The sequence below is a fragment of the Lynx rufus genome, unplaced genomic scaffold (genome assembly GCF_022079265.1).
Source record: "Lynx rufus isolate CCGP_SWC_20201006 ecotype Redwood Valley unplaced genomic scaffold, mLynRuf1.p SCAF_45, whole genome shotgun sequence".
Taxonomy (NCBI): domain Eukaryota; kingdom Metazoa; phylum Chordata; class Mammalia; order Carnivora; family Felidae; genus Lynx; species Lynx rufus.
The window spans coordinates 1,441,447-1,465,969 of NW_025814862.1; the positions used below are offsets into that span (position 1 = coordinate 1,441,447).

The 24,523-nt window shown below is 52.1% G+C and overlaps 3 protein-coding genes across 9 annotated transcripts in view; 1 reads left to right on the top strand and 2 right to left on the bottom strand.

Annotated features, from left to right (window-relative positions):
• Nucleotides 1-714: 714 nt before the first annotated feature.
• Nucleotides 715-2,360, bottom strand: TSSK2 (testis specific serine kinase 2). The gene has a single exon (XM_047098270.1). It carries the CDS (start codon nt 2,358-2,360, stop codon nt 1,272-1,274), a length of 1,089 nt encoding a protein of 362 aa, XP_046954226.1. The 3' UTR covers nt 715-1,271.
• Nucleotides 2,361-7,073: 4,713 nt separating this feature from the next.
• On the bottom strand, nt 7,074-8,183 carry TSSK1B (testis specific serine kinase 1B). Its single transcript, XM_047098219.1, has one exon. It carries the CDS (start codon nt 8,181-8,183, stop codon nt 7,074-7,076), a length of 1,110 nt encoding a protein of 369 aa, XP_046954175.1.
• A 2,492-nt stretch (nt 8,184-10,675) lies between these two features.
• Nucleotides 10,676-24,523, top strand: part of DGCR2 (DiGeorge syndrome critical region gene 2) — a 100,666-nt gene continuing 86,818 nt past the window's right edge. For 5 of the 7 annotated variants that reach the window (XM_047098211.1, XM_047098212.1, XM_047098216.1 and 2 more), the window contains exon 1: nt 10,676-11,001. In XM_047098211.1, the coding sequence (XP_046954167.1) occupies nt 10,923-11,001 (79 nt within the window). In that variant the 5' untranslated portion in view covers nt 10,676-10,922. The remainder of the gene's footprint in view (nt 11,002-24,523) is intronic. The other 2 variants (XM_047098213.1, XM_047098214.1) reach the window with 1 other exon arrangement.

The window sequence follows — 24,523 nt, forward strand, 5'->3', positions numbered from 1 at the left end:
GCAGACCCCATAGCACCATGCGCACTACAGGCCACACTTGCCCATGACCCAGAGGGCTTTGGTGCCCAGGCCTCCTAGGGCTGCTTCACAGGGAGAGGGGAGACCCAAGCTGGCTCCCAGATGGGTCTCTTCGGGCCTCAGGTAGGGTCAGGTTGTGCCCTTCTAGGGGTTTGCACTGCCCAAGAAAGACAGCCTGGAATCTACTCAGACCACAGTCTTTCTCTTCTTGAGTGTGCCCAGCCCTGCACTGGCCGTTGTCTTGGGTTGTCCCGCATGGGTCCTGGCCGCCTCCATGAGTGCCATGTTCCCTGAAGGCTGGCGTGGGCTTGTTGCTTGCCTGGGCACCCACTAGCCTGTGCTCCTCAATTCCTGTCAGCTCCCAGGGGGCTGAACCCCAGCCAAGCCCTGCAACTCACCAGGGGGGTGGGACTGAACTCAGCAGGTGGATCCAGGACTGCCGGGGGGGGAGGTCAGAAAAGTGTGGCCTTTGGTGCTTTTCCCCCACAGGGAAGGGTGGGCATGGGACAGAAAAGCATAGAGGCAGAAGTCTGAGTGGGATGTGAGTGAGATACAGAGGGAGATGCTGTCCAGGCAAGGCCACCTAAGGCCAAGCGCTGGCCCCCTTGAGCACTGGCTGGTGTGTGGGGTGGACGGGATGGGGTGGAGAGGGTGTGGGTGAGAGGTCTGGGCTGGGGCTATTCCAGCAGATGAAAGGGCACTCGAAGGGCTGAGGTCACTGGTCTCAATCACAGCCATGGAGGGAGCAGAGTACATGGAGAAAGGGGCTGTCTGAAGGAGCAGGATGGGGTCAGGGTCAGGTGGACCGTGCTGTGCCTGAGCAGGAGAGACACGAGCAGCTGGCCAGCCTGGGAGGCGCTGGGCCCCGGGGCAGGTCAGAGGGAGACAGTGAGGACCTGGGAGTGGATTGCAGCTGAGGTCTTCTTGCCCACAGGGCCTCGCTGTAAGTCTGCCTGTGCACCCCTGTGCTGGAGACACCCACGCCACAGGGAGGGTGGTTGCCTGAGTCCTAGAGAAAAAGACTCCTCAGGGGCCACTCTTGATGCATGTATACACTTTGTGGTTTATTTGGTGGTCAGTAATTAATGTTTTTGCTACTAAGTGGAAGAAAGCTAGTAGAACATAATCAAGATAGTGGTTTAATTGACAGATTTTATTTGTTCCTTGCACCTGTGCCTTCTTCAGCTCCTACCTGCCTATTTAGTTTATGTGGGTGCACACCATGCACCACGCCCCCCGGGCCCTTAGCACCGCTAGGTGCTCACTTTCCCCACCTCGGCTCCGGTGACATGATGATCTTTTGCCTTGGAGGTCTCAGCCAGCCTGTCCTCCACCCTGTCCTCATTCTCAGGCACCACCAGCAGCCGGTGCTGGGTTTTGGCCCCCAGCTTGTGGTCAGGCAGGTGTTCGGGCTGGTGCTCGGGGCGAGAGGCTGGCCGGGTGTCCAGTTTGCACTGGGTCCGGTACTTGCCCTCACCCTCCCTCTTGAAAGAGGCAGAAGACATGGCTTTGGGCTTGGGGGGCTGCAGCCATGAGTGGCTGAGAATCTCGTCAATGTGCAGTCGCCGGTTGACGTCCGGCTGCAGGATTCGGTAGATGAGGTCCTTGCACTCACCCGTCAGGTTCTTGGAGCGGGGGAAGTCCACACGGTGCTCCTTCTGGATGCGCAGCATCTTCTTGATGTCAGAGTCATTGTAGGGCATGGAGCCACAGACCATGATGTAGAGGATCACGCCCAGGCTCCAGATGTCATACACCTTGGGCTGGTAGGGGATGCCCTGCAGCACCTCAGGCGCTGCATAAGCCGTCGACCCACAGAAGGTCTTGCTGAGGATGATGCGGCCACTGCCGTCCCGCGGGCAGCGCTTGGAGAAGCCAAAGTCAGAGAGCTTGATGTTGAAGTCCTTGTCGAGGAGGAGGTTCTCGCACTTGAGATCTCTGTGGACAACGTCCAGATCGTGGCAGTACTTGACAGCCGAGGAGAGCTGGCGGAACATCTTACGAGCCACATCCTCGTGCAGCGCTCCCCGACACTTGATGAACTCAAGGAGGTCGCCCTGGACCCCGAGCTCCATGACGATGTAGATGCGGCCATCAGAGGTCTCAAAGATTTCGTACGTCTTGATGATGGAGCGGTGGTTGACGGTTGCCAGGATGTCCATCTCCCGAGGAAGGAATCTCTCCACAAAGTCGGTGGGTGTCTTCTTGCGGTCGATGATCTTGACCGCCACGTTGAACTTGAGGCGCTCAGAGTAGGCAGATTTGACTTTTGCATATGAGCCCTTACCAAGATTGATGCCCACGATGTAACCTTTCTTCCTTAGGACCACGGCATCGTCCATGGTGCCAGGTGTGGCTGGCGCCGCTGCGCTCTACATCCCCTCCCCACGTGGGCCAGCGGGCATTGTCCTCATTTACACTGTGAGGAGCTGTCTGGCTGGGCTGAGCCTGGACTTGGAGGGGTGTAACGCTCAGCATTGTCTCTGCGTGACTTCAGCATGTGAAGTCATAAAGCCAGGCTGCCGGGAGTGGGGACTGAGTTGGGTGAAAACGGGGCCCCTGGAACCCTGGAAGCCAGGCTGGCCCAGCAGGAAGGAAGTCAGTACCCAGGACTGCGGTAACCCTCCCTGCTCCTCCTCTTCGCTGTGGCTTCCTTGTCATGAGTCAGGCCCAAGGGAGGGCTGCCCAGGCCAAGCCAGAGTGCCAACCCCATGCCCATTTCCTTCTCCTGGCTGTGGGGACCGACACTGCATTGGTCCATGTCTCACTAGGGCTGATTTCCTGCAGCTTTTTGGGGGTATGAAAAACCCTTCTCTAGGGCTGGTATCCTTGGAATCGGTGGCACCTGGGAGGGATGGCCCTGGTCTGGCCAGGCTGGCTGCTGTTCCTAGCCTTAGGAATGAGAGCAGCTCCTGTTTTGGGTAGAAGGCTGGGGAGAAGAGTGCTATTGTGGCGGGCAGGGCCTGTGTGGGCAGGAAGGCAGGCAGAGCTCTGGGCCCCAGACTGACAAATGCATGTTCCGAGGGCTGGGGCGCACATGGAGGATGGGCTGGGCCTTGGTCAGGTAGAGGAGGTGATGAGGCATCCAGGCAGGGAAGAGCCTGGGAGAGGTGAGGGCTTGTTCTGAGAATGGCTGAGTCCCACAGTCTGGAGTGCGGTGGAGGAGAAGGGAAGTGGCCGCTTTGCCCTGAGTGGTGGGCAGTCATTGCAGGGCCTGGGGCTGGAAGAGCCATGACCCAAGTCACATTTCAAGATGGTCCTTGGCAGAGTGCATAGAGAATGGGCTTCAGGGTAAGTGGAAGCCAGTGCCTTTGACCAGACAAGAGGAGGATGGACCAGGGTGGCCCTGTGGGGACTGGGTGCCAGAGAGAGACAAAGAGTCTGGTGCACTGGTCAGTGCATGGGCAGGGCTTGGGTGGAGCTTTGCTGCTGGGGGTCCTGATAAGAGTAGGCACCTGGATGAGGAGGGGATCCTGAATTTGTGAGGAGTGGGCATGATGTGGGCTGGTGCAACCCTGATGTAGCACCGTTTGCATCTCTAGAGCTGTTTTTTGCACCTGAGAGCAACATGAAAACCCTTTTGTTTTTGCTTTGGGAACTGGGGCATCCTATGTGTGTCTCCTTGGGTAGTTTGGAAGCCCTGCTGCTTATCTGTTCTCCATCACAGGCATCCCGTGCCCACACATAGCTCGCTGCCAGGGTGGGTGTGCCACGTGCTCATGTTCAGGGGGGTGGGAGAGGAGGCCTGCCTCTATGTGGGTGGTTGGAGGGGAGGTGATGAAGGAGCCAGTGTGCAGCTGATCTACAGGGCCCTGCCAAGTTGATGAGGGGTAGGACGTGCCAGGCAGATGTGCCACCTTGGCCGGAGCGCAGCCGTGTGGACATACCTGGGGCACGTGGGGAGCTCCCTGCATCTGGAGGTTCGTGTGGAAGATCTCAGGGGCAGGGTAGCCAGAGTCCAGATGCCAGCTAGGAGTGACTGCCTTCCAGCTGCCACGGCTTCCCTGAGGCCTGCTCCCAGCTCTTGGGAGCTCCTGTTACAGTAGCTTTAGCTTGATGCCTGCTTCCTCCTGGGACGTCTTTGGTCACTCCTTTGCGTCCCAGACGGGGTTGGCTGTGAGGATTTGCAGGCCAGGACCCAGGAGCGTGACAGTCTCCCCTGCCTTTCTCCTGCACTCCCAAATGTGCTATCTGGGGGTACCCCCTGCATGTCTGCCTTTTTGGCTGACTCTACCAACCCACCCACTTTTCCTTGTTTTGTGGATCCTGCTCCCTCACACTCTGCCCTTGCCTGGGACAGTGTGACCTCTGCGGTTCTTGGGGACGTGGTGGAGGAGGCACAAGCTGAGCTGCCGTGACGGCGAGCAGATGGCATCACCCAGCACATGCACATGGAGGCAGGCATGGGAAGGGAATGGGAAGTGCTAGATCGGACCTGGGGCCTCCAGGGGTACTCCCAGCCTGCAGCCCTGCGCACGTGAGACCTGCAGACTCTGGGTAGGCCACTTCCCTCTGAGTTTCAGTTTCCTCTGTTTCTCCACTCACCCCATTGGCACTTGAGGGTTGGTTCCGGATGCTGGAGTTCGCTGATGAAGCAGGCCCATGCTTTTCCTGAAGTCCAGAGGACAGGGAGCTTCAGTGTCACATGAACAGCGCGAGTGCCTGGTGGTGGCTGTGCCATGACACGGGAACATGGGGCTGTGAGGAAGAAACTGGGGCTGGATTTGGGGAGGCTGGGAGGGCTGAGGTCTGAGGAGCTGGTCACATGGAGGAGGACAAGGACCTGCTAGAGGATGTGATAGTTTGAAGGGACACAGGGTGGTGGGGGTGTGCAGAGGCAGGAGGGAGCGCTGCAGACCATGGAGGCCATGGTGAAGGTCTTGATCATAAAGCCTTGGGGAGGGTCACTGATGGGGTCTGAGCCAGGGCTGACCCCAGTGAGTTGAGCGGCTCACAGGTGTGGCCCCCTGGGAAGGGGTGGGCTTCAGTCACCTGGGCTGCCACTCTGTGCTGTGTGATTTCAGGTAGTTGCCCACCTTCTCTGAGCTGTCTCCCCACCTGTAAAGCATACAGTAGATGCTCCTTCCTGGGGCCCCTCCTGCCCAGGTTTGCCTTGTGGCTGGGCTGTAGTCAGTTGCTCCCAGGCCCTCTTGCTGCATATCGTCCACTGCCTCCATGTGGCCACAGATGACCAAGCAGAGGAGGTCCATGAGCCACTCCTCAGGATGTCCCCACTCCAGCCAGCCCCATGTGCTCTGGAATTTTACTCCACCACCAGATGAGCCGTATGACTCTGGGTTCCTAGAGCCTCTGGGAAAAATTGGGTGGTTCCTCTGGTATTACCCAGGGCCTGTTCTGTGCCTGTACCTTGGCACTCACAGGCCTGCCCCAGAAGAGTTTATAGTGGAGCTGCCAAGTCCAGAAAGCTTTGTGGAGGCCACAGCCCCTCGGCTGATCCTGGAGACATGGGCAAAGTCTGCAGGGATGCATCCACAAGCATGATGACGGCATGTGTGTGTTGGGGGTGTGAGTATGGGGGGTGGGGGTGCTGGGAGGCCAAGAGGAGCCAGACCTGGGATGCCAAGGCCAAGCACTGAGATCCTTCCTGAGGGCAGTGGGATCCAGACTGTGTGCAGGAGGCGGCTGTAGCCACTGGAGAAGTGACAGGGCAGGTAGAGGTAGCTGAGCTGTGTGTTCCCATACACAGGAGCATGGAGATAGGAAGACAGAATGTGTGAAGGTGGCTGGGGGGTGGGGGGGCCAAGAGGAGAGATGGAGCGGATGTGGGGAGGGGTACAGAGAGAGCAGGGCCAGGGCACTCACAGGACCTCACTTCTCCCGGGGCTTGGGGTTAGGGTCTTTCCAGGACAATGACATGGGCAGGGGAGGGGTAAGTCTGAAGGCTCTTGTCCTCTTGATGTGTCAAACCTGCAGATCCACATGAGGTTGTCCAGAGTGAGTGCGGAACAGGCAGGGAAAGGGGCTGCCGTGGCTGAAGTGAGAAGAGCCTGAGAATGACATGGGTGGGCCTCACAGGACAGAGTAGCCAGTGGTGCTAAACGCTGGCCTCCTCTCTCTACGGGACACCTATGGCCATAGGGGACAGGACTGCATTGTGAGCACACTTGTCCTCTCTCCTCACCAATATCTGCTTCTCCACTCTGGCATGGATCATCAACCCTGGGGGCAGGCTGGGGACTAGAAGGGAAAGAGAGGTAGTCAAGGCCATACAGTGACTGTGGGACAGGCAGGCTGGGTGGCACTGGGCCATCCAGTGCCCCACCCCCCACCACTTCCTCTGGGCAGGGAGAATGACCAGGGGCAGATGACTCAGGGCAGGTCCAGAACTGGGTGCTGGTTGGCCATGGCTAGTAGACAGAGCAGAAGAAACGAGTTGCCTAGCAGGGTGGGGAGCTCAAGAGGGGTTGAGAGGCTGGTTCACCTGCTCCCTGCAGGGCACTTCCCCACCGGCAGCCTTGAGGAGGCAGTGGCACTGGGGTGCTGAGGACCTGGACCCTCAGCCCCAACTGCAGACGGAGCCCTCTGCCTCCCACTCCTCTGCTGCAGGCAGCCACCTTGCCCTTTGCTATCCTGTCCTCTCTGTGCCCCCTCCCCTTCCTCAGCACCGTGCTCATGGCCTCCCTCTTGAAGTAGCATCTTCCTAGCCCAGCTCTTTGCTCTGGTCCAGAGCCTGAGGTCACAGTTGGGGTTGGGCACACTGGGATTTATTTTCCCAAACTGGAGGTGAAGTGCAGTGTGATCTGAGAGTGGGGAGCTGGTGGGGGTGGGGTGGGGGGAGTGCAGGATCCTTTCCCTGAATGACTGCAGTCAGCTGGGGCAAAGACGTCCACTTTGGAGTCTGCACTAATATTTATTGCTTTTTTAGCCATGTGGGTTACCAAGTTCAAAGGAAAGGAGAAGGAACTGATGAAAATAGTGGCTCACCCAGGACAGTTTTCCTTCTTTGGCTTGTCCCTTGGCTTCTTTGGAGCTCAGGCTCAAAGCCATGAGCTCTGCATCATTCCCTGCCAGTCCCCTGGGCCGAGAGAGGCTCGCTAGGTGTGTGTCTCTGGAGGCCGTGAGGGAACCCCCTCCTCTGTTTCCCTGCTTTGCAGCTCGCCATTAAGGCCCGTGGAATCTGACTGCCTTGACACCCGCATTTGCATCGTCTCATCAGGTTTTGACTCGGACTGTATCTCAGGCCGTGTCTCGGACCGTGCTTCCTCCTGGAGCTCCAGCTTGGTGGCTGGGGTATCAGGAGTATCAGGGGTCCACGAGGGCTCAGCACCCCGGGAGCTCTCCCCCTCCTCGTTGATGACTCCAGAGGACAGGCCCTGTGCCTTGGGCTGCACCCAGCAGTGGCTGAGGATCTCCTCGATGTGCAGCCGCCGGTTGATGTCCGGCTGTAGCAGGTGGTAGATGAGGTCTTTGCACTCGCCCGTCAGGTTCTTGGAGCGGGGGAAGTTGATGCGGTGCTCCTTCTGGATGCGCAGCATCTTCTTGATGTTGGAGTCATCGTAGGGCATGGAGCCACAGACCATGATGTAGAGGATCACACCCAGACTCCAGATGTCACACACCTTGGGCTGGTAGGGGATGCCCTGCAGCACCTCGGGTGCTGCATAAGCTGCTGACCCGCAGAAAGTCTTGCTTAGCATCAGTCGGCCACTGTCATCCCTCGGGCAGCGCTTGGAGAAGCCAAAGTCAGAGAGCTTGATGTTGAAGTCCTTGTCGAGGAGGATGTTCTCACACTTGAGATCTCGGTGGACAATGTCCAAGTCATGGCAGTACTTGATGGCTGAGGAGAGCTGGTGGAACTTCTTGCGAGCATCATCCTCGTGCAGGGCTCCCCGGGTTCTGATGAACCCGAGGAGGTCGCCCTGGACCCCGAGCTCCATGATGATGTAGATGCGGCCATCAGAGGTCTCAAAGATCTCGTAGGTCCTGATAATGGAGCGGTGGTTTAGCGTGGCCTGAATCTCAATTTCCCGGGGAAGGAATTTCTCCAAGAAGTCCGTGGGGACTTTCTTGCGGTCGATGATCTTGACCGCCACGTTGAACTTCAGGCGCTCAGAGTAAGCAGACTTGACTTTTGCGTATGAGCCCTCTCCCAAATTTATCCCCAGGATGTAGCCTCGTCGCTTGAGGATGGCAGCGTCATCCATGGTGCCGGGAGCGCCCAGTGCCTCTGAGGCTGCCCTCTACATCCCTGCGGGACATGGGCCAGTGGTGTCCTTATTTACACTGTGGACAGAGAGTCCTCTGGGCTGGCTGGGCCTGCTGTTCCTGCCTCCTAGAGGCCAAGACTCTGGGGTGGAATGTTGAGCATCATCTCCCAGGTGACTTCAGTGGGTGAAGTCATAAAGGAGGAGTGCTCTGGGGGAATGAGGCTCTGGCCTGAGCCACTTGGACTTGGAACCCTGGAAGACCAGCCAGTGGGCTGAAACAGACCAATGGCCAGTGAAGAGTGGCCTTGCACTTGGCTGGGACCCGAGATACAAGATGGCTGTGGGGAACACATCAGTGTGCTGGTGCTTCCAAATCAGGAGCCAGACCTGCTTGTGGGGCTGATTATTGCCACATGAGGCATCCCAGGGAATCCAGGGGAAATGGTCCTATTAGTCTGCGTCCCAGAAGGAAAACTAAAGACATACTCAAGGGCAGTTTGAAGAGTTTATAAATTCATCTTTCTTACAAAGGTGGGAACTGAGTGTAGGGTAACCCAAGGGTAGTAACAGACCCCTGGAAGGGAAGGTGGGTCACTGGAACCTGGGAAGAGTGTAGAGGACCACCTTGAGAGAGGCAGTGACCTCAGGTGGAAGCTGCAGTGACCCCACAGGGAGGGAGCTAGGGAAAAATATCCCTGATCTCTTTTCCCTCCCTTCAGCTCTGGAGGTCCTTGGTGGTGTCTACACAGGAAACCTGCAGGCCATGTATCTGGGCCAAGGGTAGAGGTGGATCAGGATGGGCAAAAACTCCTGTGCAGTGACTGCAATTTCAGAGGCCAGGGTTTTGCCTTCTCCCTGCATAAGTTCCCTGTCCTACTCTCTTCATCTGAACCTTTGCTGGCCTGCTTCTCCAACAGTGGCTCCGCAGGGGAACAACTGGCTGGGATATCTGCTCTTAGCTGTGAGTTGCCTCTCTGGGGTCTGTCTAGCTTGTAACCCTGGCTGGGCTCCCATGGCACATTAAAAGCTATGCTTGAATCCCTCTGAGTGCAGCAGCTGCTTCTGGGAATGGTCCATGAGGACAATGCAAGCAGCCAGGGCAGTGTTGGACAGGGACCACTGCTTCTGCCAGCATGGGGGCCCCTCTGCTGTGACAGGCTCTTTGTCTAGCACCTGCTACAGGCTATAGCCCAAGAGAGCAGGAGCAGGCAGGTCTGGCCTAGCTTTGGGTTTAACCTTGGCCGTATCCACTCAGAGGGAGTGGGTACCTCTCTCACTGAGTGACTCTGAGTGTCATAGGCTGGAATCCTGGGACATTCAGGAGGATCATGCCTTGAAAGAGCTTGAGAGGACTGCTCCTGGGGAGTAAGTTGGTGGGGCTGGAGGTGGGCCAGGCTAAAATGGGTCCCCCTTTTTTCTGCTCCCATCTTCACCCTCTTCCCCAGCCCTGACACCCTGTGCCAGGCCTTGTGTGCATGGCTGGTGGTCCTTCCATTGGACAGCCTGCTCCTCTCCTACTGAGGACACTCCCATTTGCTGTGCCCTCTTCCACAGTCACTCTGTTCCCTGACAGGTGTGAGGTCAACACTGGAATCGTCTCCTGAGCCTTTCCTCTATGCAGACGTGGCCTGCTGTGGCAGCAGCTGTGCTCAGCATTCCTTCCCCCTCCTCCCACATTGTGTAGGCAGAGTTCTTCCTCCAGAGGCCAGCTTTGCTCCACAGTCTAAGATCTGGGCTTCCTTGTCAGCGCTCCTTGTAGAACACTCCTTTAGGCTATTTCTTCATCTGAAACATTTTCAGTAGTGTGTGCTGGTTCCTTACAGGGTGGCTCCTCCATTCCCCCATCTCCCTACTTCCTCAAAGCATGTCCGGGTTCCTCCAGTTTTCCTTATCCCTTTTTCGCAGCGGTTCTTTTTAAAGACCACTGTAGGGAGCACTCTTGGGCTGCTGACAGGACTTGGGCCTGCAGGTATGCAAGGTGTGAAGACCCCTTCTTCACCCGGGACCACTTTGGCTCCTTGTCGCTCCCCTCTTCCTTCACGCTCAGCCCTCCAGGGCCACTCCCTGCCCCTCCGCGCCCCACCTCATCAGCCCCACTGCACCCCGACCCTCTCTGTGTCCGTCAGCTTGGCCCCGTTACCCCTCCCCCACGCCCTTGCCCAGCGCGTCCAGAGCTCGTAACCTGGCCCTTGGCGGGCCCTACCACCCAGGCTCCACCCCCGAGCCCCACCTCTCTGCATAACCAATGGTACACTTCACTCCTTATAGTTCCGCCCACCCGTCGAGCCCGCCTCTCGGTTCCCGCCCCCACCACCTTCCCAGCCTTAGGCCTCGCCCCTTTCGGGTACAACCGCCCAGGCTCCGCCCCCTACACTGCCAAGGGTCCGCACGCATTGGGAGCGTGCAGGCCCCGCCCCCTGCCTCGGCACTCATTGGCGGGAGCCGGCGTCGCGGGCGGGGGGCGGCGCGGAGCTGAGCAGGACGGCCGCCATCTTGCGCGGAGCCGGAGTCGGAACCCGAGACTGAGGCCGAGAGTGCGCGCCAGCCCGCGGCCCAGTGTAGCCGTGGCTTAGCCGGAGCCTTCTCCCGCTGCCTTTCCGCGCCCGGCCCCTAACCCTCAGCCCGGCCCGGTTCCCTAACCCTCAGCCCGGCTCGGTCCCCTGACCCTCAGCCCGGCCCGGTCCGGCCTCCCCGCGGGGTCACGCGGCCGCCCCGGGGACGATGAACGGAGGATAAATGGTGCCCAAGGCAGACAGCGGTGCCTTCTTGCTGCTCTTCCTGCTCGTGCTCACCGTCACCGAGCCGCTGCGGCCAGGTGCGCGGCGCGGTGGGCGCGGCGCGGTGGGGGCGATGTGTGGGGGCGGGGCAGGGCAGGGCGGGCGGTGTGCGGGGCCGGGGTCTCCCGGGATCTCCCTCCACCGGGCGGGGCCCCGGTAGGGCGCCTCTGAGGCCTGCCCGCGGGCCGCCGTGCCCCCCGCCCGGGACCGTGCCGAGAGTTTTACCTGGGCTCCGAGCGCTTCTCACATCATGGAACTTTGTTCTCGAGGGGATGTTACCTTTGGATCCGTGTCCGTGGAGCGCTGCGTGCTTTGAGATTGACCGAAGCGAGAGTGGTGTGCGGGGCCCGACCTAACTTCTGGGGCCTGGGAGTTCTCTGGCGGAGGAACTGCGTCCCTGGGGCGCGCCCTTCTTGCCCAGCGGCTGGGGTCAGGCTGGAGTGCTGGGGTCGAGAGAGCAGCTCGTGGAGACACATGGTTTTTCTTTCCCATGTTATTCCTCAGCAGTGCTTTTGTGCCAGCGCCTCGGCCCTGGAAACTCCTTGGCTGGAGAGCGGTAGCCGTGTCGCTTATTGTCACTCAGTGAGGTGTTGTAGCTGAGAACTCAGCTGAGAGATCGATCCGAGGAGGTACTAGGAGTCCGCCAAGCGTCGCACTCAGAAAGCAAGCTAGCTTCCTGGGGCAGAGACTCGTGCCGCGCGCGGCCGGGTCTCCGCCGTCGGAGCTTGGACATTGCCAGGCACTTAGGAGTGTACCTTGTATGTGATGATTAAATGCTTTTGGAACTCCCTTTGGAGCTTGTGTTTTTATAAGTAAGCTTGTGGTGGGGAATCAGAATCATGGCAGCCAGAAGGTCCAGGATAATTTTTATCTCTGTTTCTTGTGTACCCCCTCCTCCGTTGAATGCAACAAAAAAATCAAATCCCCAATTGCAGGGCAGATTTATTCATCAAGTACAGGAGGCTTGGTGCTGGGGGCCCGCAGAGTGCTTTTAGTGGTCTTCTTTTAAAATCAGCAAGGAAAAAAAAACCCTGACCGTTTAGGTCAAAGAAAATGTTATGCACATTCAAATTTATTTAGCTTTATACTATTGCAGTTGAAAAGTATGATTCTTAGTAATCTTTTATGGCGGAAGGAGCCCATGAAGGCCAAAGTGTCCAGGGCTATTGTCTGTGAGCTCTGTCAGGTCTCTGTAAAAACAGGCTGGGGAGCACAGTGGAGTGCCACCCTCCTTAATGCCTCAGCCAAGGCGCTCATACCAGACATGACACACCTCTCTGCCTTTGTCATCCTAAATAGACTGCTGTCTCCTCCCCAGTGTTTACTTGGTGGCCAAGGCCCTGGGCCCCTGCTCAACCTGGAGTCTTTCCAGTGATGCTTCTCTGGGCTCCCTGAGTAGAGCTGGTTGCTCGCTGCTTCTGATGGTTCCCTCAGCAGCAGGGTGACTGGTGGGATGGCCTCAGTAGGAATGGTAGCCAGAAAAAGGGCTAGTTGTGGAGAGAGTACTGAATGGGCCTTTGAGGTCCAGAACCAAAGCATTTGTGGCTCCTTGTGATTAAGTTCTTTAGAAAACATGTTTATATCTGTAGAGAAGTGAGACATTCTCTTTTGGCTCTTGGGTCCTAGTTCTGCTTATCAGGTCACTGGACTCAGGGGCGAAGCCACACATCATGCCTGTCTTCCTTGGGGTGCCTCTGGTTCCAGGTCCAGCGCCACCTCTCTGGATGATAGAGGTGACCAACGTCCCCAACTCCCTTTCCTTTGCTGTCTGTCCGGGTATCCTGCCAACTGGCCAGCAACAATTCAGAAAGTGTAAATTCTGTCTGCCTACCACTAGGGATGCTCAAATGAATTGAGTAAATCCTTTTCTCTAGGAGTGCCCCTTAGGTACGGAAGCAGAAACTAGGTATAAATCAGGCTTGAGTGTGGGGGCTAAGAAGCAGGCAGTCCAGGTGGCCAGTCTTTTGTACCTTTGAAGCAGGGGAGGGCTTTATAGGAGACCTCACACTTAGGTCTGAGCTGGGGTAAGGAGGTGGCTCTGGTTGAAGGGGCAGATTATCCCATTGTATTCATGACTTTCCAGATTAGAATTTTGCAGTGGTTCCTAATGGTGTTTTGAGTTGCCTTGCAAACCCTGGGGGGTTTGCTGGTTTCCTGATTTTGGCTGGTTGGCTAGGGCCAGTCACACTCTGGGTTAGAGGTTCTCTTTTGCGGGGTTGTGTGTGCTCTGTGTCCTTGCAGGCAGGGTGCTGCTGGCTGATGCTTGTGAAGGAGGGCTTCCCTGGTCTTCACCTGCATTCTTTCTGTTGGAGTCCCAGCTTAGACCCGTACTTGAGTGTGAGGAGGGCATCAGGCAGAACCTACTTTCCAGGGGAGGGAGTCCTTGAGGACTGAGGCCAAGCCACTTTTGGTTCTTCGCTGGTGCAGGCCAGAGTGTGAAGGCTTTCACAGAGTGGCGGCAACAAGAGAGCTCTGAATTTGACCTTTTGGCAAAGTTTTTGTTTTTGTTTTTTAAATACGTATTTGATCTTGGTTGATTGAAGATGTGTTACATGCCAGGTGCTGTTTTAATGTGTACTAAAATGTGCATTGATTACCTCTCAGGTGATCCCTGTGAGGTAGATGACTGTTATTAGCCCCATTTTATAGATGGGGAAATAAACAGAGAGCTCATGAAAGTAAGTGGCTGAGATGAGATTTCAGTCCTAGATGTCTGGCCCATCATGTGCCCTTGGCTGAGGCTCTGTCTACTCCGGCTGTGTTTGTCCTGCCCCGGCCTTAACCCCAGTTGTGGAACTCCAGGCCACATCTCTTCCCTTGATAGACCAAGTGGTTCTCCAGGTGAGCACAGACCCTTTTCCATCTGAATACTCTGATGTGAGGTATAGAACCAGTTCTCTCCCCAAATCCCCTTTGTGGTTAGCCATAATGACCAACGGTGGTGTCTGTTATATCCGCTGGGGCTGTGGTGAGAAGGGTAGGTTGGAGATCTCTTCTGAGGAACGACAAGCATGGAGGGGCTTTTGGGGGACCAGTGGCCATGGTGTCATCTCATTGACCTTTTCTCCATCTGTGCAGAGGATGCAGCAGCAATTGCTGATTCTAAAACTGTTTTTCTCCGTTGACGAAAGAAAATCATGCCATGGTTTTAGCTACAGCTTTGTCCAGGGTGACCCCACCATACATGGCTGAGAAAACATTTGCCTTCCCCATGTGAGCTGTGTCTCAGCTGAGCTCCCCAGCCCTGTAAAAACCTTGTGTTCAGTGAGGCTGCCTGATGAGGGAGCAAGACTGGAAGCTGTCTTCCTTGTACTGTTGGAAAAGCTGGCTGGAGAGGCAAATGACTTGCATAAGGTCGCACAGCTGGTGAGCAGCATAGCTAGGATTCAAACCTGGGTGAATTCACTCCAAGTTCAGGGTTCTTTCCCTTTTGTCATTAGGAACCCAGAGGGGCCTGCTGTCTGTGCTGAATTGATAAATCTTCAGTGAACTAACCTAGTGGCCACAGCACCTTTCCTCTGGAGCAGCACATGGGTTAGTGAAGGGGAAGAGTGTGGATATTTTGCAAGCAGATGTGGCTGAAACTCATAGAAATAGCTGGGAAGTTGAACCTGCACCTGGGCTTGCCAGGCGCTTTCTGAGTGAGCTCTTTTGTTCACAGCCCACCACCTTGTAACACTGTAGAACTTGCTTCATTGGCTGGTTGTGCTTTCAGCTTAAGAATTTCATTCTTTTTAGGTGAAAAGGGGTGTTAACATATTTTCCAACCTCACTAGCTAACGAAATGTCTTTTTTTTTTTTTTAACATATAAAGAAAGTTTTTATTTGGAAATAATTTCTTTTTTTTTTTTTTAATTTTTTTTTTTCAACGTTTATTTATTTTTGGGACAGAGAGAGACAGAGCATGAACGGGGGAGGGGCAGAGAGAGAGGGAGACACAGAATGGGAAACAGGCTCCAGGCTCTGAGCCATCAGCCCAGAGCCTGACGCGGGGCTTGAACTCCCAGACCGCGAGATCGTGACCTGGCTGAAGTCGGACGCTTAACCGACTGCGCCACCCAGGCGCCCCAAGGAAATAATTTCAAACTTACAGAAAAGTTGCAAGAATAAAATTCATGCCAAGAATACCTGCGTACTCTCTACCCAGGCTTACCTATTGTCAGCATTTTACCTTACTTGCCTTCTTCTTCATGTGTGCATGTGCGTATGTACGTATGCACACACATAATTTATTTTCTGAATCATTTGAAAGTAAGTGGCCCTTTCTCCCTGAACACTTTGGCCACTGCAGAGAGCAGGAGGAGACTCCTGGTACTTGATGTCCCTCGGGAGACGAACGGTGATGCCTCCCCACAGCCCTGTAACAAGCCCTCACCACAGCCTGCTGTGTCTGGGCACTGTCGCCAGCTACCACCTGCTGTGTGCCGGGCACCGTCACCACGGGAAAGTATTGAGGGCACAGGAAGCACTGTGGTTAAAGCTCCGGTTGGCCCAGGTGGCAGCGAATCAGGGTTATTATTTCAGTTGGTGCTTCTGGTCTTAGGAATGAAGAATGTGCTGCTGTTGCACACTTCGCCAGATGGGTCTGCACCTACTTGCTGCTGTTACGCTGTACCTTTCCTGTTCCTCTGACCCAGATTGCTCTTGCCTGCAGCCTTCCCTAGTCCTGCTTCTCAGGCTAGCTCACTTGCACTTTCTTCACCCCTTTGCTCCCCTAGGCAGTTTGGCAGCACTAAGGCTTCTGCTTCTTTAGTTAGCCATCATGGCAGGTGATCTAGTTAGCCCTCCTTGCACAGGTGATCTCTTACCTCCCTTTGGTACTTGGTGCAGGGAAACATTGGTTCTTAAGTGGAATGTATCAGTGACAACATTTAGGACCTAGTAGGTAGCAAGGGACTGATTAAGTGTCTTTGGTACACTGCCAGATTGTTCCCTCATCACATGTGCTTTTTGTATTTGGGGTGCTGAGATGTTGGTGAGTGGCCCTTTCCTCTTCCAGTCTGCAGAGTGGGTCAATAATCCCGAGAGCCCAATTTTGAGCCAACACTTTGCCAGCGTGATGGATGGATTCAAAGTATGGCTATTTTGTTTTTGGTGTGATTTGCCAGTTGACTTGGGGTGTTTAGTGAAATCACATCTTGTCCTGCTGCTCCAAGCTGGGCTGTGTGTTCCATCATGTGGGACATGTTTCCTCAACAGGGTAAGTCCAGGGGAGGGTGAATGGCCTGTGCAGTGAGCTGTGGACACAGTGTCCTGCGGCTTCTGGGCATCGACCTGGGAGGGAGGAAGCCCAGGTCTGGTGTTGCTTCACACAAGCTGTTTGTAGAGTCCAGTGTAGTGGGTTAAGAGTGTGAACCCTAGATTGCATGGCTGGGAGTCAGGACCCACTCTGCTGCCCACTCTGTGACTGTGCTGAGCCTCATTTTCCTTATCTGTAATGCAGACAAAATAGAACATAGCTGAGAGATGCTATGAGAATTAAAATCAATGGGTATACAGTTCTAACACATCCTGACAAAAAGGCCGTTCATGTTAGCTCCGGATGGACTTTAGAGAGTGTAGGGACCCCCTGAAAGTCTGGGTGCATGGGTGTGTGTGCATAAGGGCATGTTTCTTAGGAGAGAGCCCCCACCTGGGAGGCAGCAGAGTGAAGTGGCTTTGAGCACTGTCTGACACACAGTGAGCGCTAAATGAGTCTAGCCATTCTCATGGTCTGAGAGGGGGTGTGTGTGGCTTCCTAGAGCTCCCAAAACAGCCACAGTGCTTTGGACAGGGCTAGGATTGTTCATACTGACACGTTTTACTCTTTGTCACGTTCATGTTGTGTCCCCTGGGCTTAGTTTGGCACAGAGTGGGCACTCAGAAATCAGTTATTGAACAAATGCACAAATGGCTATTTATATTTTGACATAAAGAGCAACAGCTCCCTTAGCCAGCGGGCCTCGCAGCTGCCCCTGGTGGGGGTGGTGAGGATAAGGGCCTTGTGGCCGCCTGCAAGAACGCCTTTGGAGGACCAGTGTGTTTGGGGTGGGGGAAACTGTAGGCCAGCTGGCCTGGGCCCCCACTGCGGAGAGCTTCTCCTTCCTGCAGGGGTGAGCTGGGCTGTGAGGTGAGAGCAGGTGAAGACTTCTCACAAATGTGGATCCTTTTTGAAATTTACCAGCCACCCAGCCTAGGGTTGTTGGTGGGGGGAGGGGGGAGGTTGGTCAGGAAGCCTTTGGGGTGGGTGGGCTGGGCTTCCTCTCGAATGGACTTGCTTGGCACCGAGGCTTGAGAACCGGACTTATCCCTGCATGAGGACATGGCTTGCCCTTCCCTGGGCCATTGCACAGTACAGGCCTGGCTTCAGAGCTGGTAGGTGCAAGAACTGCCACGCTTGCCCTTCTCTGCCTGGTGTGGCCTTTCTTCAGCCAGCGTGGACTGGTTATTGTCCTCAATTCCAGATCCTGGCAGCCAGCCATTAGTTTGATCAGCTTGTCATCTGTCTGCCCTCAGCTGTTGACAGGTCCATGTTGGATAGGGCTGAGAGCGGACCCCCAGTGGGTATGCTGGATGGAGAAAGCCTCCAGGTGTCCACCCTATTCCTCCCTGTCTTAGAAGCCTTATTCCCGAGGGGACCGTCCATAGGAATTTATGGCTGTGGAGAGGATTGCTTGGGGCTCCCTGGGGCACTGGACAAGGAGCAGAGGCCACTGCAGAGGGTGTCCCAGAAGGTCAGCTGGGAGATGGGAGGTTCCAGGACCCCCAGTACTTAGATCGAAATCAGGTGTCCTGATGCGGACGCCTTTTGAATGCTGCTAGTTGCTTCCTAGGGTCTCTGGGTTGGTTAATTTATCCCTGGCTCTGTGGTCTTATAAGGCAGAGCAAGAGAACTGGAAGTACCTGAAAGGGATGAGGTTTGTTTAGGGCCAAAGCAGGGCCTGTGCTGCAAACCTCAGTGGTTTGTTGGCCACTCCTTCAGATTCTCTCTCCACACCATCAGTGAGGGTGGGATGCACACATGCAGACTGACCAAGTGAGCCACAGTGAAAGCCCAGGACAGTTTGGAAAAATGTTGATTTTTTAAAAAAATATTTACAAAAATTTCATACATGGAATATTTTACATAAATGGAATTAATGCTTTTTATGTAAACTTACTGAGTTTTTCAGTGGACAAGTGTTCTGGAGATCTTTGTACACATAGTTGTACATCATTTTTTTTAGATGGACTTTGTGAGAACTTTTTCAGTCTTTTTTTTTTTTAAGTTTACTCATTTATTTTGAGAGAGTGTATGCACATGAGTGAGTAGGGGAGGGGAAGAGAGAGAGGGAGAGAGAGAATCCCAGGCAGGCACCTTGCTGACAGTGCAGAGCCTGATGCAGGTTCATACTCACAAACCCTGAGATCATGACCTGAGCTTAAATCAGGTTTTGGACACTTAACAAACTGAGCCCGCTCAGGTGCCCCTCCTCAATTTTATTTTGTTTTGCCTGTGGAGTCTGGTCCTGGGAGAGTCCTCTTGCCTAAACTTTTCATCAACCAGAAGTTCAGTGAGATTTACAGTTAAAGATGGCATGGCCAAGAGGCTGAGGGGACCTAACTCTTAAAGTACACAGGCAGTACTTCCAACTGGCTGTTCCCAGACTCTCATGTATTTGTCTCAGTCTAAAACTATATCTGCAGCAGCTCCAGGTTGGGATCCTGGTTTTCACATGTATTTATGCTATAACTCAAATTTGTGTGCTTATTTATCTAAGTGGTATAATTTCACCAAGGATAATTTAGAGTTAGAATGGCCTAAATGGGGAACATTGATACGAAAAAAATTATTCAGTTGAGAGGTGCCTTAAGGGTGAAAATGAAACCAAATCTCAAAGATCCAATGGTCAGCATTTTTTATTATTGGTATGAGGAAGCTTAATCCCAAAAAGAATTAAGATTTCAAAATATCTTCCTTCAGAGGGAGGCAGAGAGATACTTTTTTTTTTTAATTTTTTTTTTTAACGTTTATTTATTTTTGAGACAGAGAGAGACCGAGCATGAACGGGGGAGGGTCAGAGAGAGGGAGACACAGAATCCGAAGCAGGCTCCAGGCTCTGAGCTGTCAGCACAGAGCCTGACGTGGGGCTCGAACTCACGGACCGAGAGATCATGACCTGAGCTGAAGTCGGCCGCTTAACCGACTGAGCCATCCAGGCTCCCCGATACTTCTTTTTAAAAAAAAAAACTTTCTACTTTGGGGATGTTCATACCTACGGAAAAGTTGCAAGAGTAGTACTATGAACTCCACCTTTATATAGTTCACCTAGATTCACCAGTTGTTAACATTTGACTCACCACACATTTGTGGGCATACATGTGTGCATACTTGAAACTAAGTTGGAGGCATCACGACCCTTCATTACTAAATCCCTCAATTTATATTTCCTAAGAACAAAGCCATTCTCTTATAAGCAGAGTATAGTTACCAAATCTAGGAAGTTTGACATCGATGTAGTACTGTTAGCCATGTCCCCGTTTTGCCGGTTGTCTGATTACAACATATTTTTCCAAGTCAGGATCCAACCTGGTATCATGTATTGCATTTAATTTTGATGTGTGTTTAATCTTTTAAAATCTGGAAAAGCTTCCTGTCCTTGTCTTTTGTATTATGGACTTATGAAAGAGTACAAGGAGCTCTTTTATTTTTTTAAAAAAATTTAATGTTTATTTTGGCGGGGGGGAGTGGCAGAGAGAGAGGGAGACCGAATCAGAGGCAGGCTCCCTATTCTGAGGTGTCAGCACAGACCCTGACGAGGGGCTCGAACTCACAAACCGTGAGTTCATGACCTGAGCCAAAGTCAGATGGTTAACTGACTGAGCCACCCAGGCACCCCTACAGGCACTCTTTTATAGAATATTCCTCATTTTGGGTTTATCAGATTATTTCCTTGTGATCAGATTCAGTTGATGCATACTGGCAGGTGTGATCCCCAGATCATTGAGTCCTTCTCATTGCATGCATCTGGAAACACAGCCCATTGGTTTGTCTCAGGAGTGGTGATATTACTCTTGGTCATGTGGTAGGGTGGCATTGGCTGCATTTCTCTGGGGAAATGTGGCTTTCCCCCTTTGTGATGGGCAAGTAGAGATATAGTCTTGCCCATTGTTTTTCAGCATCTATTAATGATTCTGGCCTGAACCAGTTGCCACTGTGATGATTGCTAAATGGTGATTTGTTCCTACTTTTTCTTTTAGTAGTAGTCTGCTATCAAAGAGAATTGTCTTCCTTTTCATTTTTTACTGTCTGTATGGATTCATGGATTCTTCTTTCTGTTCAGTGTGTTACATGGTCTGTTAGTCTGTTAGCATGATTCATATTTAAAATTTTAATGTTTATTTATTTTTAAGAGAGAAGAGTGTGAACAGGGGAGGGGCAGAGAGAGAGAGAGAGAGAGAGAGAGAGAGAGAATCAGAAGCAGGCTCCAGGCTCTGAGCCGTCAGCACAGAGCTCAACGCAGGGCTTGAACTCATAAACCACGAGATCATGGCCTGAGCCAAAGTTGGATGCCTAACTAACTGAGCTACCCAGGTGCCCCAGTCATGATTCATTTTGATACTTACATTGTAATTAATACAGGAAGGGGAAACCCCTGTAGGCTGGCTTCTGCATCCTTCTGACGTGTCCTCATCCATTTTGAATGTTCCTTATTACCAGGCTCAACTTGTATCTTTCCTGCCCCAGGCATTTTTCCATGGAACACTGGTTCCTTTTAGTGGGAGATGGTATTTAGAAGGCAAGATTTTGGTGCTAGGTGAGTTTATTGCTCCTCGGATGATGTTGCTACTAGACCTTTCAGTCTACTTGGGGTGTATGTGCATGCACATCTGTCTGTCTCTGTGCATGTGTGTGTGTGTGTGTGTGTGTGTGGATCTTGTCTGTATGTGTGTCTTTTTGTGTAAATTCATACTGTTTCTTTTAAAAAATTTTTAACATGTTTATTTATTTTGAGAGAGAGAACACATGCATGCAATCTGGGGAGGGGGAGAGAAAGAGAGAATCCCAAGCAGGCTCTGTGCTGTCAGCCCAGAGCCTGACATGGGACTTGGTCTCACGAACTATAAGATCATGACCTGAGCTCAAATTGAGAGTCAGATGCTTAACTGACTGAGCCACCCCGGTGCCCCCATACTGTTTCTTTTGGTTAAAACCCAGCATCATAGGATCTTCCCTGTTTTCCCTGTTTCGTATTTCTACAGTGAGAACTCTGGCTTCCAACAACATCAGTAGATTTACTTATTTGCTTAGTCCTACAGTGTGCACAGAATAGTTTCAGAAGTGCTATACTCATTGTCACTACCACAGCCAACCCAACTGAGTAAGATTTTGGATTTTTTTTTTCTTTTTGCAACTCGTTTTGTCTGTAGACTGGTAGTATATGCTCAATGTACTGGGTCCAAAAGCTACTTGGATTAATTTTTTTCACTCTTCTGTGTGTTTGTTATACAGTTAGGTTCAAAACTGAGTTTATTTTATTTATTATTATTTTAATTTTTTTTTTAAATTTTTTTTCCAACGTTTTATTTATTTTTGGGACAGAGAGAGACAGAGCATGAACGGGGGAGGGGCAGAGAGAGAGGGAGACACAGAATCGGAAACAGGCTCCAGGCTCTGAGCCATCCGCCCAGAGCCTGACGCGGGGCTCGAGCTCACGGACCGCGAGATCGTGACCTGGCTGAAGTCGGACGCTTAACCGACTGCGCCACCCAGGCGCCCCTAATTTTTTAATGTTTATTTATTATTGAGAGACAGACATAGAATGTGAGCAGGGGAGGGGGAGAGAGAGGGAAAGACACAGAATCTGAAGCAGGCTCCAGGCTCTGAGCTGTCAGCACAGAGCCTGATGCGGGGCTCGAACTCACAAACTGTGAGAGATCACGACCTGAGCCAAAGTCGGTCGCCCAACCAACTGAGCCACCCGGGTGCCCCAAAACTGAGTTGATTTTAAACTGCCTTTACTAAATAAAAAATATTGAGAGAGGTAATTACTATAATCTCATTATTATAACAAGCTTCTATTTCGTCATACTAATCAGTAAAGAAACATCTCATTTTTTAATAGGTTGTATTTTCCTGGGTAAATTAGAAATCATTTTTATGACTAGATATTTATAGTTTTAGCAAGTCAGCTCATTAGTGTCAATTGCTATTTGCTTAAAATATTTTTTCCAATTTTGTTTCTCAGGTTTGAAGAGTATTATGTATGTTGAATAAATGACCATTCAGCATCAGTAAAAAGAAAGGCCAAGTAAAATTTATAACAAACAATTACATTCCTTAGATTTTAGCATTAGTAAATGCTATTAATCAGCTTTTTAATTTTGTTAACCTTAAAATCTTTTTTTTTTTTAAGTTTATTTTTGAGAGAGAGAGAGAGAGAGAGAGAGAGAATGCTCACACTAGTGGGGAAGCAGCAGAGAGAGAGAGAGGGAGAGAGAAATCCCAAGCAGGAGATTTGAGCGGGGTTCAAACCCATGAACCGTGAGATCATGACCTGAGCCAAAGTTGGGTACTTAACCAACTGAACCATCCAGGTACCCCAACTTTAAAATCTTCTGATGGAGTGTATCAGAAATTACTTTATAATACTAACTGCAGTGTGGTATCTTGGATTGGATCCTGCAGTAGGAAAAGGAACAGCTAGTGGAATTCTAATAATGTGGAGTTCAGTTCATAGAAAAGTACCAATGTTAGTTTCCTAATTATGCCAAATGTGTCATGGTAGTGTGTAGTATAAGATGTTAACAACCAGGGAAACTGGATGAGGGTACATGGGAACTTTTCTGTAAACCTAAAATTATCCCATAGTCAAAAGTTCATTTGAAAAGTTATTTTGCGATAATTGAATACTTAAAAATGAATTATTCTTCATTTGAAAGAGTCCTGAGACCTTGTTATCCTAGTTTTGTCAGTGACAATTTTGTCGGTACAATTTTGTCAATCACTGTTTCTAATTTCAGTTTCTTTTTTGGGAAGATAAGTGGAGGGCTTATATGTTCGAGGTTTGTTTAATTACTTCCAGTCCTACCACCCTCCACATGGCATCTGCCATGTGCTGATAGTCTCTGGAGTGTGTGGTGATGTGGGGGAGCTGCCTGAAGGTAGGGTCAAGGTTGGCCCAGGAGTTTGGGCATAGTTGTGCACATACTTTATCCAACAGCCCTATTTTGGAGGGAGACAGTGAGGCAGGTGTTAGGTCCATTTTAGAGATTGGGATGCTGAGGCCCAGAGAAGATAATCACCTTGCCCGGTGGCATCCCTTGGCTTTTAAGTAGAAGAAGCAGAAACTGGAAATCAAAGATTGTTCTCTTGAGCTGGATGCTCTGCCTCTTGCACCATGAGTCCAGAATAAGAAGAAAGAGCTGCATGGCTGTGGGGGACTGAGTGGAGATAGATGCACCTGCGAAGGAGGAGGCATCTTGTCACTCATGGCTTCCGGCTCCACCAACTTCTCATGTGGACCCTGATGGTGTCCCAGCTCTTTGGACCTGGCTGACCAATTCCAGGAGTTAGTGTTTGCAGCCTCCTCCAGTGACCACACCACCCTCTGATTGCAGTCAAACAAACGTGGACATTTTTTTTTTTTTTCAACGTTTATTTATTTTTGGGACAGAGAGAGGCAGAGCACGAATGGGCGAGGGGCAGAGAGAGAGGGAGACACAGAATCGGAAACAGGCTCCAGGCTCTGAGCCATCAGCCCAGAGCCTGACGCGGGGCTCGAACTCCCGGACCGCGAGATCGTGACCTGGCTGAAGTCGGACGCTTAACCGACTGCGCCACCCAGGCGCCCCCAAACGTGGACATTTTAAGAAGCTTGGGAGTCTTGTTCATAATCTTAACCTGTCACCCCTTTATGGATTTTGAACCATATGGCTAGATTATCTTTTAAGAAGCATTAATAAAAGTTAATAATCAGAGCAAGGTATTTTAAAGGTTTCATATAAGTAAATGTAAAAATGACAATACTTGTAAAAGCCAGAAAGTAACCCTAAAAATGGTTAGGACCCACAATAAAACAATGTTATAAAATTCTGTCTAGCTGCTGTTGTGTGTTTCTCCTTTATAATTGCAGGGTGAGGTGTGATGCCCTTTTTATAGAAAGCGGTACTCATATCTGCCTTATTTTACAGATGAAGAGACAGCTTGGAAGAGTAAGTGACTTGCCCACAGTCGCACAGCTAGTAAGTGGCGGAGCCAGTATTTGAAGCCTGGGAAGCTAGAGCTCTGGCTCTGACATTGCACAGCTTCAGTGGGTACTTCATTACCCTCTGCTCTTTTGCCCTCTGTTACTTCTCATCTTTCTGCCTGGTCTTTACTGACTTTTCACCTTGAACCTCTTTGCCTACCCGCTTTTCCTTGTCTTCCTCCCATAGCCTTGGCCACTGGTGTCACAGTGCTAACTCCCCATCTCACCTGCCCACAGCTGTGTCCTTGTGACTGTCCTGCAGGCAGCCTCAGGCTTGGCCTGTCAGGAGCTGAAAGCATCCCCTGCTGGCCTGGTCCTGTACTTTTGGCCTCGGTTCTTAGCTGTTGCTAGT